Here is a 16,183-nt window from a genome sequence, read left to right on the forward strand (position 1 = left end):
TCATAATTTGTTAACGGCGAAGCGTCGGCGTTTTGACAACGCCAGAGAGAAGATCATTGCTCGAGGACAGAGAAACTGTATGTAGAGTCGGGAGATGTACATAGACGACGACACCCTGCAGCCATAAGAGCTGATGACCTTTATAAACAAAAAAAATTCGAAAAGTTCAATAATCATATCCCTTCAGTTGTAATCAAGATTTGAAATCTTAATAAGGAAAACGAAGTTCGCAGATGAAAGCAAATGAAAGCAGGTGAGATGTGACTGCCATGTGACTGCTGTCTATGCCGCTTCTGGCCGAGTGAGTTTACAATGATCACTGATCTATTGAACCCCTTAAGCGTCGCATTTCTTTATATTATACGGAGTATGAAATTTGTTTAACAGCATCACAGATAGGTCATACGATCGAAATGGGTGGAATGGTTCTCAAGCACATTGACCGCTAATTGCATGATATCAATGGGACCTTTTCCATGTTTTTTTTTTTTTTTTTTTCTTGATATCGGTATAACAGAACTATATTAATGGTGTCTTTGTTAATGCAAGATGCACAAAGTATGCCATTTGCGCGCATTATTCGGCAGTTAATACCAATAAATTGCGTCAACGGCTACCTTGTTCCAGTCTTCCAATCCAAGTTTCTCTCGCTACTCCCTGTCTCAGAAAGATACGAAAAGGCAAAGAAAAGAAGAAAAAAAGCCTCCTCTTACTGTGGGTCTTGTGCGTGTTTAAGTTGACGGGTCTCCGTCCGTGATCCACCAGTTAAAATCGGTCCTGAGTGCGCCCGAAATTTTCCCACCCAAACGTTTTCAGGATTTGAAGCCGCTCGCCGAATCGTGTGTTGCTGTACGTAATAGAATACCGAGTAGCCGTTGATCGGAGTCTTCTCCAAATTGAACTTTCGATGAGTTGGGGTAGAAGCGGCTGCAAAGACTATGGATGTTATCTCTCCGCAGCATCTTGTTAGAATCTTATAAAAGCACCTGTTTCAATCCGCAAGGCCATTGCCCCACGTCCGGAGGCTTATCGGTTTGCTGATTCGGCTTACTGGGTCACATCGCACAGCTTAACGATATTAAAGAGCAAAGAAGGGGCCACGATATTATCATTGTTATTTCGGTATAAACAGCCAGTTGTCGAGTCGCGCGTTATTCTGTGCATCGTTGTAGGACGGCCAAGGGACCAGCGAGCTTGAAGTTCAACTCGTTCTCATCATGGCAACCATAGACGATATCATTCCTGAGATGATTGAACGACAGTTAGAACCTCAGCTCCCTGAGGCGAGGGTCCTTATCATTATGACCGGAGGTACCATATGTATGCGACCGTCACCATCAGGGTTTATACCGGCGCGAGGGTTCCAAGAGCAATGCCTGGCCCGGGTGCCTACTTTCAATGATGGTTCTCCTTCGACCATGATGGATGTTGTTGTCGATAACACAGGCCAGATCAAGGGCCATCAGAGTCTACGGACACCACAGACTGCATACGGCCGCCGAGTAAGATATACGGTATTTGAGTTTGAGGAGCTGCTGGACAGCAGTTCTATTGATGCCAAAGGCTGGGCAGAAATTGCACGGACCGTCGAGAGGAACTACACACTTTTTGACGCATTCGTCATCCTTCACGGTACAGATAGTCTAGCATACACTAGCTCTGCACTCAGCTTCATGCTGCAAAATCTGGGGAAAACCGTAATCCTCACGGGATCCCAGGCTCCGATGTTGGAGCTTCAGAATGACGCGACAGATAACCTTCTTGGGTCCCTGGTTGTGGCTGGCCACTTCATGATTCCCGAAGTGTGTCTGTACTTCAACAACCGACTATTCCGTGGTAACCGGTCGAGCAAGGTTGCGGCAAGTGACTTCGCTGCATTTGATTCTCCGAATTGCACACCGTTGGCTGTGACCACTTCCATGCGCACTAACGTCAACTGGGAGTTGGTGAATCGGCCAAAGGGCATCGAGCATTTCAGCATTCAGACACATCTAGATACTACCCATGTCGCCTGTCTTCGTATATTCCCTGGTATCAAGCCAGAAATGATTGATGCCGTGTTGAGACTAGACGGACTCCGTGGTTTAGTGTTAGAGACCTTTGGAGCTGGTAACGCACCACACGGTCAAGATAACGCTTTGATTAAAGTGCTTGCGGATGCCATCAAGCGAGGGATTGTGATTGTTAACGTTACTCAATGTAAGATGCATAAGCCCCCCAATCTCACGCGATGGACCGTCCGACTCTGACTCTGAGCAGGTTTGACTGGCAGCGTTAGCCCGGTATATGCCACCGGTATGAGCTTGTCTCGGGCTGGTGTTGTCGCAGGTCTCGACTTAACTACGGAAGCCGCCCTAACAAAACTGGCGTATCTCCTTGGTCTACCAGACGCAACCCCGGAGTCCGTGGCACGGGACATGTCGAAATCACTCCGAGGAGAATTGACGGAGGTTTCGCAGCCCGTATTCCGTCATCCAGACGGCGCTCTCACCGAGCGTGTCCAGGCACTTACCATTTTGGGCTATGCCATCGCCCAGGGAGATCTCGCACGTGTCGAAGAGATCCTGAAGCTGGAAAATCACTACCTTTTGAACGATGCCGATTACTCCGGCAATACTCCGATGGTAAGATGCCCTTTCTTCATCCATCTCCCCCACTTTCGTTACCTGTCTGTTAACCAAAAGCTTCAGCATCTGGCCGCGACATCGCCATCACTCTCCATCCTGCGCTTCCTACTGATGCAGGGTGGTTCCGTCCACATTCGGAATCGCAACAACCGCACACCACTGTTCCTGGCGGCCAACGCAGGCTTATCGGAGCATGTTATGTTGTTGCGCAAGTCGGGCGCCCATTTGCACTCGGATGAACGGACTGCGGCACAATTGCTCGCGCGACGCAGACCGGGCGTCTGGGGATTGGCGGGGATTGGACCGCGGGAGGTCAGTGACCGTGAGATGGAAGAAGTAGGAGAGGAGCGACTGGCGGAGCGAGTGTTGGCCGGATCGGCACCGTGATTAATCAAGGATGTGGGCGCGACCGATCACGAGACGACATGCTCAATTCAGCTCGATAGATTAAGAAATAAAAAAAGCGCAAGCCTGATTGATGCCCGAGGAATTAATTTCTGTCTAGATCCCAAGGAAAAAATCACGATAGAGTAGAAATAAGCACTAGTCTGAGATAAGCAACCGTTCCAAACAAAGAAGACCGCGCCAATCCGGATCACATCATATATAACGCCTGTTGTTCAACAGATTCCCACGAGATCAGGTGAGGTGATTCTTTAGTGTCACGCCCGCGGAGAAAAGAAAGAGCCCGAGCGCAAAGCACGCACTAGGTTAACTAGGTTGATCCAGGGCAATAAAATGCGGGGAGGGTACGGCACTCTCCGATTCGAAGCCGATGTGACGTTACCCTACAAGGCAGGTCATACTCGAAGCTGAGTATATTGCATGTACTGGGGGGTTTATTCTTCCGGATCCAACCATATCAACCGTATGTACTCCTTCATCGACAACAAAGTGGTCATGTGCTCGTATCCTCCCGGTGAATTACTGGGCAAAGCTTCGACCCTCTTTCGGTTGAGCAGACCCAGAAGGTACGATGACGGCGGGCGTAGTAACTTCTTGGCGAGCTGATGACAACAAAGGACAGCACAGACCGAGTCGAGAGCGGTGGCCGAGTCTGGCACCGTTAAAGGAACGTGGGTGTGATGGACGACGAGAGAGGACCAATACTTTGTTTCGGCAGGGGCTCCACTGCGAATATCTTGTATAGACCCAGTGTATTTTCGCTGTCCCTTGTATTCGTAGTTCACTCGGATAGACAGGGAATAAGGATATGTTTAGTCGAGAATATTTGCCGGGAAGTATGACCGGATATATGATTGTGATTCTCTAACAGTAGGTACTCTCTAAAGTACATAACTGACTCGTTGTATTCTGGATCGAGCATGTAATCGGAGACACCTACCGAGTTGCTTTTCCCCCGCCCTAAAACGAGCAGGGGAGGTTTTAGTGCGAGTTACGGTTGAGCAACAATTCGTCGATTGACGAACTTTAAGTGTGCATCATCTACACTTCTCAGTACATATGTACAATTGTACACTTCGACTAGATATCAATAGACCCAGAAACATTATGGACAGATATTAATGCATCAGTCTATCCAGGATCAAGCAAGCAACTACCGCAGGTAAACACCGTATATCAAAGACCGTGATTACTAGATCGACCCGGCGACGTGTTAGAGCATCCGATCCAATCCAGACTGCATGCCGAGTTACGTAAAGGAAAGACGGTCAATGGCTGCGCGACGGGCGGAGTTATGGAGTTATGGATGTTTCTGGCGACTTCGTCTGTGCAGTCTTAGTTGTCCGGTGATCAAAACCCGGTCGAGACCTTGGGAGGTTCTGTCCCAAGTTCCTTGGAAATGCCACCGGTTTCTATCAAAGTAAGGGTCACGGGGTGTTGAGGGTATACGATCAGACAGGCTTATAGCTACGATCCGTAGAAAAGTAAAACCAAATCAAATTAATAATTACAGAGAAGGGGAGAAGGGATAAAAATAAAAATAAAAAAAGAGAAATCAAACTGGATAAAATATCCGCATTCAATCTTGTGTGGGCAAAGCCGTTGTTTCCATGACTGTTTCTCATTACACGATATGAACCACAGTGGGTGATTCTCCTCCTCGGACTCCAAATCGGACAGAGTTCTTTTTGATTTTTTTTTTTCTTTTAATTTTTAATTTTTCATTTTTTGATTTTCTATTTTTCTCTTACTAGTCTGACTCCCTATTATTTTCTTACCAACAACCCCAGACGATCCTAATCCAGACCAGTCAGCTAGTAGTTTAGTTGGGGACCTCACAGGACTTGCTCGTCCATTGGGATGTCTCCATTCGTCCATATGACATGCCTACCCTTGCCGACTTATTTATACCTTTACATACATCGACCTCGTTTCCCCCTCAGGATCGAGAGTAATAAGAGAAGACAGCCTCCTCCTTAGGTTGGTCAATTGCACCATCGATTAAGCCTTCTCTCTTGCGAAACCTGTGTTCCTCTCCTCGTGAAGGGTATAACTTATACTTATTGTGGGAGCGAATCTCGGAACCGTTCCTTGGATCGATCCACCTTCCCTGCCTTGTCGTTCTGAATTTTCTTTTTTGTTAATCAGACCCGCGCACTGATTCAGGTCCTCTACGATTGCTTCTTTTCTCTTTTAATTGTGAACCCCCCTAAGAATTATTTTAGTCACTGGCGGGGAAGTCCACCGGAAGCATTGCCAGTGGAAGGAGAGCATTCCGAAGCCCTTATCCATCTGGTCCGGGGCCATTAACTAAGAAAAATACCTTGCGAGCCAACAATTAATTGGGACCAAAAAAAAAAAAAAAAAGGCACCATATTAAATCTCCCCCCCTCCTGGTGGATTGCGGCATCTCAAGCAACGACAATCAGCTTCTATCAAACCAACCTTGTCTCCAACTCAAACGATCCACTATCACCGTCGAAAGAGAAAACTCTTATTGCACCATTCAAGAAATCGATTGCGGCATTAGATTGCGCTCAATCGACGACAAAAAAACAAAAAATTGGTGACCAAGTTGGAAACCCCACAGGGAAAACTGAATGATACTACTACGTACTACCACTACTAAAAATTGTTGCCCCATTTATCTCGTCCGACGACTAACCTAAACGGCCGGCCCCTCGTGATAGTAATAACCGTGTAAACCAAATCAATTCTTTTGCTCCTGATCCCACCAGACTTACTCCAGATTTTCTGTCGGACCTTCTTCATTGGCCTCTCGCGTCTTTCTACCTGCGTCCTTTTCTACCCCGCAATATCTTCTCTTCCTTCAAACAACCGTCGGAGGGGTTTTCCCAAAGTCGCTTTCGCATACTACGGCACCTCCGTCTCCCCGCGCTTCATCTCCCCCTCTTCTCCTCCTTCTCGCCCCTTCCTTTTCTCAGTATCGCCCCGAATGACACAACAGAAGACCATTGCCGTCGTCAACGCGACGGGTCGCCAGGCCGCTTCCCTCATCCGCGTCGCTTCCGCTGTCGGCCATCATGTACGAGCTCAGGTTCATTCGCTTAAAGGCATCATTGCAGAGGAGCTGGAGAGTCTACCAAATGTCACCCTTTTCCAAGGTCCTTTGCTCAACAATATCCCTCTGATGGACACTCTCTTTCAAGGGGCCAACCTGGCTTTCATCAACACGACGTCACAATCAGGCGATGAGGTCGCAATCGGACGTGCGCTCGCTGATGCGGCCAAGCGCGCTGGAACCATTCAACACTATATCTACAGCAGCATGCCAGACCACTCGGTTTATGGACCATGGCTGCCCGTACCGTTATGGGCCCCCAAGTTCACCGTCGAGAATTATATCCGGCAACTCGGACTTCCCGCAACCTTTGTCTACGCCGGAATCTACAACAATAACTTCACCAGTCTACCATACCCGCTTTTCCAAATGGAACTCATGCCCGATGGGAGCTTTGAATGGCATGCGCCATTCGACCCGGACACTCCGTTGCCATGGTTGGATGCGGAGCATGATGTTGGCCCGGCTCTGCTACAGATTTTCAAGGATGGTCCCAAGAAATGGCACGGTCACCGGTAAGTTTTCCCCTCGCAGTGCAGACGTAAATCGCCGTACGTGCCAGGCTAAGAATAGCATAGGATTGCCCTGACATTCGAAACCCTCTCCCCCAACCAAGTGTGCGCAGCATTCTCGCGAGCCTTAAATCGCCCGTGCCACTACGTTCATGTGCCCAGGGTCGAGGTCAAAGTAAATATCCCGCCTGGATACCGAGAACAGTTGGAGGCGATCGAGGAGGTCTTTGGTCGGTGCAATGCGCCTTACTTCCCGCAGCCCGAATTCTCCCGTCCTGCCGCGGGCTCCCCTAAGGGCTTGGGCCCGGCCAATGGGAAAGGCGCCGGCGCCGGCATGATGCAGGGTCCCGGAGGGGTCGTATCGCTGAGAGTCACCGATGAGGCTCGGCACCTGTGGGAGGGTTGGCGCGATATGGAAGAATATGCGCGTGAGGTCTTTCCGGTCGAGGAGGAGGCCAACGGATTGGACTGGATGCTGTAACTGGGAGATTTTATTCTCTCGGTCAGATACCCCCCAACCGGTTTAGGGCACAGTCGCACAGACATCGCGGCCTTCTGACGCTATCGGAACCCGCCACGATTGGTCCGATATGCTCGCATACCCCCTCGCTCTCCCCTCCTTTCAGTTTTACTCCTTTCCCTGTCACCCCTTGTTTTCTTTTTATTAATAGCATTAACGGCGAATCGGCCCGGGTCTTATCGTTGAGGAAAAGTACCCTAATGGAGCGGGGAACAAAAGGAATCGGTTTCACGGCTCTTATCTCACCTCGGACGAGAAGACAGAAAAAAAGTAATGGTTGGTTTTGATTGGAATGGTACGGTTGGATGAAACGCACGTCACGACATGCTGCATGATGAACAGTGGCCCATCCGCCACAAAAGTTGATTGATTGGTTACATTTCTTTTCTTTCGTTTCTTTTATTATTCCGTCTATTTTACTTATTCCCCTCGTGTGTTACGACTCACACCGGCGGCTGTTTGATGATTTGAAATTTATAATCCGTCTCTGATTGGATGTGAGGAGTGTTATTTGTGTGCGTGTTCCAGTTCCTTGGGCACGATGACCCTGTCTTGCGAGGCAGCAGCAGAGAGAAGTGATTAGCAAGAGTCATAGAGAGAATGGCTAATACCGCGAATTGACGATGGCAAACCCACATTACGACCAAGAATCCGCCCAATAAAGACGGATGAAGTCGAAATAAACTAACGCAAATCCTCCTCAGCCTAAGGGGAAAGCAGAAAAAGAAAAGAAAAACCAGACTCCCCCGGATCTCTTATCTCCCCGCACTTAGCCAGATACTAGACAACCTCCCTGAGTTTATCAGCGAAAAGACCCGGGGCTTCCATTAAAACTCCGACGTCACCAGTAAATTTTAAGAGACGAGCTATCGAAGAGTCTAACCACTTAGCCTAAAGTATATCCTGCTTATCGGGGAGAAAAAAAAAGAAAAAGCAACGTGCGCTTGTCTAGGCCTTTATGGATTAGGTCCTGCTATTCATTCCATGATTGGTCTTTACTTAACCTGTTCGGGATGGGCGTGTTGTTACCTAAGGTTCCTGGTTCGAGGAGTAGTGGTTCGCCTGAAGTTGGATATCTTATAGGACAACGATCAGCTGTAGTGTTGATTAAGGTAGGTGTTAGAATGTTCCAATTCAGAAGAAAGCAGCTATCTTTTCGTGGGTATATACTGGGATAGTTTCAATCGGACATTGATTTCAAACATGATGGCCTCGTGTCATCTGCGATACCGATTTTTCTGTGTATTATTTGTATATGACAATTGAGGGTATTGGTAGCTTTGCACGTACTATATATAGTATTGTTGTCTTGTTTCATCTGATGTGCTTGCTGTAGATGCCGGGTCTAAACTACCTAATATGTACAGACATTATGCATATAAACGGACCAGACAGTCAAGAGATTCATGCCAGTGAGACCAACACAGCAAATTATGAACAGCTGAAGAAAACTAGGATCTAATCATCATGGTGATGGATGGGAACGGACCCAAGGCCGACCGCTCCTGATTGGCCGAGGGGTGCTTCCTGCCGGACAGCGTTAGTGTGAACAGGTGACCTTGGACCTGACACGCCGAGTCCAGACGGGAGCGCAATTGCGATAGTCCGTCTGCGCGGAGTAAAGTTTTTGAAGAATTTAAAAATTTCTGATCGCGTCTTCTCCATCTATCTCCCCTACCTCTACAATCATCTCCTCCCCCCATTTTCCCCTCGGGTTTCGCATAGAATTGCCTCCCGAATCGTATCTTCAGAGCTTCTCGTACCCTTTTCTCGCCATTTTTAATCGACCGAGCTTAGGTCGTCGTCGCCATCATGTCCACCGACTTTGGAGCTTCGTTGCTTGATCGCCTCCAGGGATCCGAGCCCACTGAGGCGCAATTGAAGAAGATGTCTTTCCTCGAAGAGAAGCGCTCTCGCATTGACGTCGACTGCCGTAAGTCTTACATCGATCGCATCGAGCGCCGCGCGGTATAACTAATCCTGGCAGTTCGCGACAGCACCCTGAAGATGCGTGATTGGTACAACGAGCGCGATGCTTTCGTCAACGGAAACGATGAAATCAAGGAGAACTTCTGGGTTCGCGTCTTCGCCAATGCCCCTAGCGAGATCGACCAGTACATCATGACCCCTGATGCGGCGGCTCTGGGATCTACCCTCACGAACCTGAAGGTGGAACGATTCGAGCTTAATGAGCAGGGCCAGGGTGAGCCCCGCAGCATTCGCTTAACCTTCGAATTCCGTACTGGCGAGGAAAACCCATTCTTCGAGAACGAGAAGCTCGTCAAGGAGCTCTACTGGCGCAGGAGGTCCGTCAAGAATGCTGATGGCAAGACCAAGTCCTGGGAGGGCCTTGTCTCCGAGCCGGTTCGCATTCAGTGGAAGAAGGACATGGATCTCACTAAGGGCTTGCTCGATGCGGCTTGCGACCTGGCCGAGGCCGAGAAGGGTGGAAAGGACCGCAAGAAGCTCCCGGAGTTGGAGAAGCTGAAGAACAAGATTGTTGAGCTGGAGACCACTGCTGACCAGGAGGATGAGGATGAGGATTTCCCCCTCAGCCCCGCAGGCGCAAGCTTCTTCGCCTTCTTCGGCTACCGGGGTAACGATGTATCTGCAGAGGAGTCGAAGGTCGCTACTAAGCAGGCTGACGAGCGCTTTGCCAAGTTGTCTAAAGGAGAGACAGTCGAGGATGAGGAGGAAGAGGAGGACGAAGAATTCGAAGACATTGAGGTCTTCCCAGACGGAGAGCAGCTTGCTATCGCCATTGCCGACGATTTGTGGCCCCATGCTCTCGAACTTTTCAGTAAGTTGTTCATACCAAATCGTTGGAATAGATTATCTAACGGTGTCAAGATCGCGATGAGGGGATGGATATCGAGGAACTCGAGGGTGACGTTGATGACGAAGATGAGGATGACGGAGACGACGAGGAAGACGCACGCCCCAAGAAGAAGACCAAGGTGTAAGCCTGTAATCTTCTTTTTGACCGACTGATTCGCATGACGATTTCTATTTTGAACTTTTTTTGCTTGGTTTCTTACAGGGCGATGACCAGGATTAGTAATAGGACAAGCACGAAAATGAGAACGGCGATGCAAAACGAGGACATTGTATCTATGTAATATTCAGTTAGCCTTGATGTCAAAAGCGAATAATAAGGGGCCGAAAGTACGACGAAACAGTGAAGTAATACTTACCTTCGTTCTTTCTCACGATGTATTTGATCTTTGACACTCCACTCTGTAATTTACCCCCGACGCGGTCGGCCAATGTATCAACCTCTCCTATCATGACCGCTTGCTCCTCTAGTTCCCTCCCCATATCGTCGGCCTGCTGCCGCAAGTTGCCAACAGTGCGGAAGACGCCATCTAACTGTTCATCTTGCTCGTGCATCAGTTCCATTTGCCGTTGCTGTTCGAGAGCGGCATAGTAATCATCTCCTCTATCATCCGCCGACGGGGAGAGGACATTATCAAAGTCGGATGGATTGGGTAGACCCGAAGGCGAACTGCCAGTGGGCGCATCCAATCTAGCACTGCCAGTCGCCGCTGAACTAGTAACGGCTTTTTGCAATTCCTCTCTCATTTGCTCGATCTCCCCGCCGACATCTTCCACCAACTTTCGCCGACGCTGAACCTCTTCCAACTCCAAGCCATAACGGTATGGATCTTGTTCGATTGCACGGACACTCTCCACAAGGTCATCCAAGTCCGTAGTCAGTTCGGTCAGCGTCGTCTCCAGCTCCGAGCGTGCCTGTTGAAGCTCGGGATTGGATGGGGATTTGGCGAGAGACCTGATGCGTAGATATGATGAGAAGAGAGGTTTTGCTGTTTGCAGCGTCGCAAGGACGTCTCTGTGGAGGGTTAGCTCGTCGTGCTACTTGGCCAAAGGGGGAAAGCTAGGGAGACTGACGCTTGAACATGGAGGAACGGATCGGCGTGATCCATGGTTATAGTATCGCAATATTATTACTATGAAAGGAGCATTTCAAAGTACTAGTAATGGAACGGTAATTCTCGTAGCCTCGAAGGACCGAAAGCCTGTGAATGATGATACTTTGTTCTGGATTGCGAGGACATTCCAGATGGAAGCCAGGCGGTGGTAGAAGCGGTAAGCTGGGGCGGTGCTATGGGAAGGCGGTGGGGCCAATCTCACCCCTTACAATACAGCTCTGATAACCGTCATTTCATTAACTGTCTGTTCATATTTTCATTCTGGTATAGGAATCTAATTGTCGCTCATCTAGCCATTATAAAACAATGTTGAAATAGCCCATCGTAAACACTTGGTGAAGACCGGCGTGTCTCTGAGTCCACATGTCTTTCAAATACTTCTCCGCAGCGCGGTTATATTGTCGGCCTTGATCATCAATCAGTGCTGGTTTCACACTCCAGCTTCTCACTCGTCGCTTGCAGTCACAGGCTTGACAGCCCAAGCCTGGGACATTCTTCCAGGCTTTCCAGTAATTATCGAGTGGGTCTGAGAATTGACATTTTCTTAGGCCGGATTCCGAAGCTTTCTCCTCCAGACCACAGCACTCATCCTGAGGGCTCAGGAGGAGCTTTGCTAGGGATTGTGGCGATTGCTTCAGCAGAAACCATGAGATCATGCTGTATTCATTCCTCGCATCCCGATGCCACACTTTGGGACCATGTCGGAGTAGCATCCTCTCCATAAGCTCCCGCAGCATTCGAAGTGTGACGTGGAAGTCGACCTCTGTCTGCTCATCAAGGTAACCTCTGAATTTGAGCCGCCTCCTGCCGATATCTACTTCTCTATAGCCCCACTTTAAGACTGTATAAGCGTGGCTGGCATACTCTTGAAAGGACATCAGGCGACGCTTGTTTCGCGGGATCTCGTGGTACTCTTCCAGCATCCTAGTAAGCACCAATAGGCGCCCGGTAACGTCCGGAACCAGAGGGTTTATCTTTTGCTTTGTTTTGTATGTGTCACGAGCAATATCGGCCATGTGGAAAAGCACGTACAGCCCTCGCTCTAGTCGTTGAACGAGCCGTTGTTCTGCATGATAGTTCATCTTTGGACTTTCTTCGTCTGAGAAGGGACCCCATACTGAGGGGACAATCTGGCACGCCAGCTTGTGTGCAATGTCCTGGCGCTCAATGAAACCCGAAAGATTGTGTACCGTCAGTGTTCTCTGTTCACCCGTCCGCGGGTTCAAAGTGAGCACAGGGTCAAATGTGCTGATGCCATGGCTGCGCATTAACCATCGGCAAATGTGTGGTTCAAGCAATTTAATGGCTTCATAGGTTGCCTTGTTAACCAAGCATAGTGCCAACACTACACCGATATCTCCATTGATAATGATTTGAAAAAGCACATCGGGGATGGAGCCTAAGGGCCTTTGTCTCTGCTTCGTCTTTGAAATTATTATCTAGGTGGATATAAGCTGGATCAGCAAGTGGTAGGAATGCTCTATGATAAATTACAGAACAGCACGTTCTAAGCCATCATGTTTACTTACCATAATTCTGTAGATGTTTTGTGCTCTAGCTAAGTGAGCTCGCGTGACAATTTCAGATATCGACTATCAACTTATGCTGAGGAACCTATTGCTTATATTTTCTTAACAGCAAGGGGGAAAAATTGCCGCATAGCTATACTTAAGCTCTCGACGGTGTGACGCGTTGGTAGAGAATCATCTGCGTGCCTGTTGTAATTTCGCAGATCGCGAGGCTGAGCCTGCAGGATGCAGGAGAAAATAATTAAACAAAGTAAATGGACTGGTCAGTAGAGAAGAGTATATCATACGTGGTGACACCCCTTGCCTGGCCTGGGATATCTCCTTTCTTCAGTGAGCGCAGTACGATCACATTTATGAGATGTTAGAGCGAAATAACCTATCGCGAGCGTTGCCCACTGCCAGCGCAGTTTTGTTCTCTATATATGCTGGAATCCAGAACCGGGTCGGGCAGCTCCATTCTTAGCGGGAGATTTGATGTTAGTGGCTGTTTAATATAGCATAGCTATTAGCAGCACACCAATATTGACCTAAAAGTAAAGATCAGCAGGTCTCATGTGCCACTATCGCTAATAGTCTGGCCTCCATTGCTGTCACTGTGGGCTTCGTCATGATGCACCAAAATCCAACCAAGCAAGTGATCGGGATTTCAGGGGAGTCCAGGAGCCCACCGTGGTGTCAGGAGGATTCCCGATAGTGTCGAGTTGGGTGAGAAACAACCTCCACACCTGCTCTCCATACCCCATACTTATGGATTCCGCAGATCCGCGGTGGTGGAGCTCGCAACGGGCCTAAACCGAATTCGTTCAACTTTTTACCCCTCTACCAAAAGGAAAAAAAAAAAAAAAAAAGAAAAATTTCTGGAATTATTCTGTGATCCTCGCGGCCCTCAACATTCCTTGTGACTTACCTCGACTTTCTTTTTATATTATCGTTTCTCATTCGTTATACTCTCTTTAGTGCTTCGGGGTTGCGCAATTTTTCGTCTTTTGTTCCCTGTTTTGCTTTTTGATTTCTGCGACGGTCGAACGAACGCATGCCACGACCTAAAACTCTTCCACTCGTTGAAGAGTGGACTGATCCCGATGCCTACGTCGACGCCCTCCTGTCCTTCGCTACCTCGTCCGACCTCTTCCGCCACCTTTGCGGCGGCGTGCATAACTTAGACTTTCTGACGCGCGAACCGGATGTCTATACGTCGCTTCTTCCGGAGCATTGGCGAGCGTTCTTTGAACTCCATGATCTTCAGGACCTCCTCGACTTATTTCTGAGGGAGGATCTCCAACCCCTCCTAGATCAGAGCAGGAATCCAGCGACAGATGAAGGCAACCCAAATGCACGGCAGGAATGGAGGGGAGCTCCCTTACCTCCGACAGATCTCTTAGAGTACCTCCAACAGATCCGACGGCTTAGTTTGGGCAGAGATTTCCGGCCCCCACAACCTGGGAAACCAACGATACCGAAACACATCGCAGTGGGGATGAATGTCAAGAAGTACCATGAGGTAGCACACTTTTCGAGATATGTCGATTCCCTGTGCGCCACCGTGGATGGGCAGCGGGGCGACAACATAACCCACGTTGTGGACTTTGGGTCGGGTCAAAGCTATCTTGGGCGCACGCTCGCTAGCCCCCCATACAATCGGCACATTGTTGCTATTGAAAGAAAACATCAATTCATCAATGGCGCGAAGGATTTTGATATCTTTGCGAAACTGCAGGTGAAGAAAAAGAATAGACTATATAATAAGAAGGCCGCCTGTAAAGATTGCGAGGAACCAGAGAGGCCTGTGACGATAGACGAGAATGCATCTTCCCGGGAGTCAGAAGACGCGGAGAACGTAACAATCGACGATAGCACAAAGCAAGACGTGGACGAGGAGGATGTTGCCATGATAAACGTCTTCCGAGACTTTAGTATCGCGCCGGATGAGATTGGCTCGGCTCCGCATAAGAACGATCTTAATAAGAAAGCGGCGGCTAAGAAACAGGAGTCCAATCAGCCAAGAGGCACGATGGATTATATTGAACACGAAATTAAGGATGGGTATCTGGAGCCTATTATAAAGGACGTGATTTCGCCGCCCACCGAGAACTCAACGAGCGCCGAGCAGGAAAGCAATGGAAAGTCGAATAATGCCCGTGTTATGGTTATTTCCTTACATTCTTGCGGAAATCTGCTTCATCATGGTGTTCAGTCTTTGGTCCTGAACCCGTCCGTGAAAGCTATTGCCATGATTGGTTGCTGCTATAACCTGATGACCGAAAGACTCGGCCCTGCTACATACAAACTTCCTATTCTTCGAACCATGCACCCTCGTCTGACCAAGGATGCCATCGCGTATGATCCACACGGCTTTCCGATGTCGAAACGTCTGGAAGACTACGAGCATGACAGTGGAAGAGGTGTAAAGCTGAACATTACCGCAAGGTCGATGGCTGTTCAGGCGCCCTACAACTGGGGCAGGGAAGACAGCGAGAATTTCTTCACCCGGCACTTCTATCGGTCCCTCCTCCAGAAAGTCCTGGTAGACCGTGGGGTTGTGGAGAAGCCTTCCATCCCGAAAGATTTGTACGGCGCGGAGTCTTTGGATTCCAGTGAGGCTGGAAACCCTCTCATTGTCGGCTCCTTGCGAAAGTCCGCATTCACATCCTTTCCTACATATGTTCGCGCTGCCGTGGTGAAGCTCAGCCGGGATCCTCATAACGGCGAGAAGGTGAAAGCAGGCATGGCCGATATCACCGAGGAAGAGCTAAATGACTACGTGGAAAAGTACGGGCACACGAGGAAGTACCTCGGCATAGTGTGGAGCTTGATGGCCTATAGTTCATCTTTGGTTGAGGCCATTATCGTGGTTGACCGATGGCAATTCCTGCGTGAACACGACAGTGTCAAGGACTGCTGGGTTGAGCCCGTGTTCGATTATGGCGTAAGCCCAAGGAATCTGGCTGTCATCGGTATTAAAAAGTGAGATTGGCCAATCCTAATCGGTAAATTTCCTGATTACGCATTTTCTTCCCGTACTCTTCGAACCTTTCAGGCTATGCTTCATTGCTTGAGTTCAATGGGGACAAAACGGAACCAGGAACCAAGGCCTCAGATGTGGTCTGTTTAGACTTGGTATATGCGGATGACTTGCGTCGCCCAGCAATCTACGGAGTAGACCTTGGTTAAGTCACGAGAAGTCGACGCTGTCTAGCCTCTAGGTATGACGATTACTGATGAGATAGAATTTTATGACGTGATGTAAACTGCTTACCTCTGGTAATAAAAATCAGAACGCAAGATAGACGTGAATCACACAAGGGAACGTAAAATTGGTATAGAACTATACAACGATGAATACGATAGAATTAATAATGCTTTAATGACTACCTCTCGGTCTATATGTATGCATGGGTTTTTTACTCTCTTTCCGTTACAAAAATACAAACTATATTTCGAGAGATTTCTCACCAAAATAGACTAAATACACCAACGTAGTTGTATCCGTTCGTTTTGTAGTTGCCTTCTGATCTGTTCGGGTTCCGCGGGATCCGAAACGGTATTTGACTTCCCCAT

The 16,183-nt window shown here is 48.7% G+C and overlaps 6 protein-coding genes across 6 annotated transcripts; 5 read left to right on the forward strand and 1 right to left on the reverse strand.

The window, feature by feature from the left end:
- Positions 1–427: 427 nt before the first annotated feature.
- Positions 428–4,632, forward strand: F9C07_2158786 (asparaginase). The gene is made up of 3 exons (XM_041292216.2): positions 428–2,199; positions 2,260–2,624; positions 2,691–4,632. Exons 1-3 carry the CDS (start codon positions 1,218–1,220, stop codon positions 3,012–3,014), a joined length of 1,671 nt encoding a protein of 556 aa, XP_041146540.1. The 5' UTR covers positions 428–1,217; the 3' UTR covers positions 3,015–4,632.
- F9C07_10628 (uncharacterized protein) lies at positions 3,453–3,697 on the forward strand (the record flags this gene model as incomplete). Its single annotated transcript, XM_071507457.1, has 2 exons — positions 3,453–3,598; positions 3,655–3,697. The coding sequence occupies 2 exons, from the start codon at positions 3,453–3,455 to the stop codon at positions 3,695–3,697; spliced, it is 189 nt and encodes a 62-aa protein (XP_071366563.1).
- Positions 4,633–5,988: 1,356 nt separating the features above from the next.
- Positions 5,989–7,107, forward strand: F9C07_10627 (nitrogen metabolite repression regulator NmrA; the record flags this gene model as incomplete). The annotated part of the gene is made up of 2 exons (XM_041292217.1): positions 5,989–6,629; positions 6,693–7,107. The coding sequence occupies 2 exons, from the start codon at positions 5,989–5,991 to the stop codon at positions 7,105–7,107; spliced, it is 1,056 nt and encodes a 351-aa protein (XP_041146541.1).
- Positions 7,108–8,958: 1,851 nt separating this feature from the next.
- On the forward strand, positions 8,959–10,109 carry F9C07_10626 (NAP family protein; the record flags this gene model as incomplete). The annotated part of the gene is made up of 3 exons (XM_041292218.1): positions 8,959–9,079; positions 9,134–9,946; positions 9,997–10,109. The coding sequence occupies 3 exons, from the start codon at positions 8,959–8,961 to the stop codon at positions 10,107–10,109; spliced, it is 1,047 nt and encodes a 348-aa protein (XP_041146542.1).
- A 71-nt stretch (positions 10,110–10,180) lies between these two features.
- On the reverse strand, positions 10,181–12,364 carry F9C07_10625 (SNARE domain protein; the record flags this gene model as incomplete). Its single annotated transcript, XM_071507456.1, has 3 exons — positions 10,181–10,257; positions 10,341–10,996; positions 11,475–12,364. The coding sequence occupies 3 exons, from the start codon at positions 12,362–12,364 to the stop codon at positions 10,181–10,183; spliced, it is 1,623 nt and encodes a 540-aa protein (XP_071366564.1).
- A 1,117-nt stretch (positions 12,365–13,481) lies between these two features.
- On the forward strand, positions 13,482–16,152 carry F9C07_2283783 (methyltransferase domain-containing protein). Its single transcript, XM_071510649.1, has one exon. It carries the CDS (start codon positions 13,659–13,661, stop codon positions 15,591–15,593), a length of 1,935 nt encoding a protein of 644 aa, XP_071366565.1. The 5' UTR covers positions 13,482–13,658; the 3' UTR covers positions 15,594–16,152.
- Positions 16,153–16,183: the final 31 nt, after the last annotated feature.

Source organism: Aspergillus flavus, chromosome 4, assembly GCF_009017415.1.
Source record: "Aspergillus flavus chromosome 4, complete sequence".
Taxonomy (NCBI): Eukaryota; Fungi; Ascomycota; class Eurotiomycetes; order Eurotiales; family Aspergillaceae; genus Aspergillus; species Aspergillus flavus.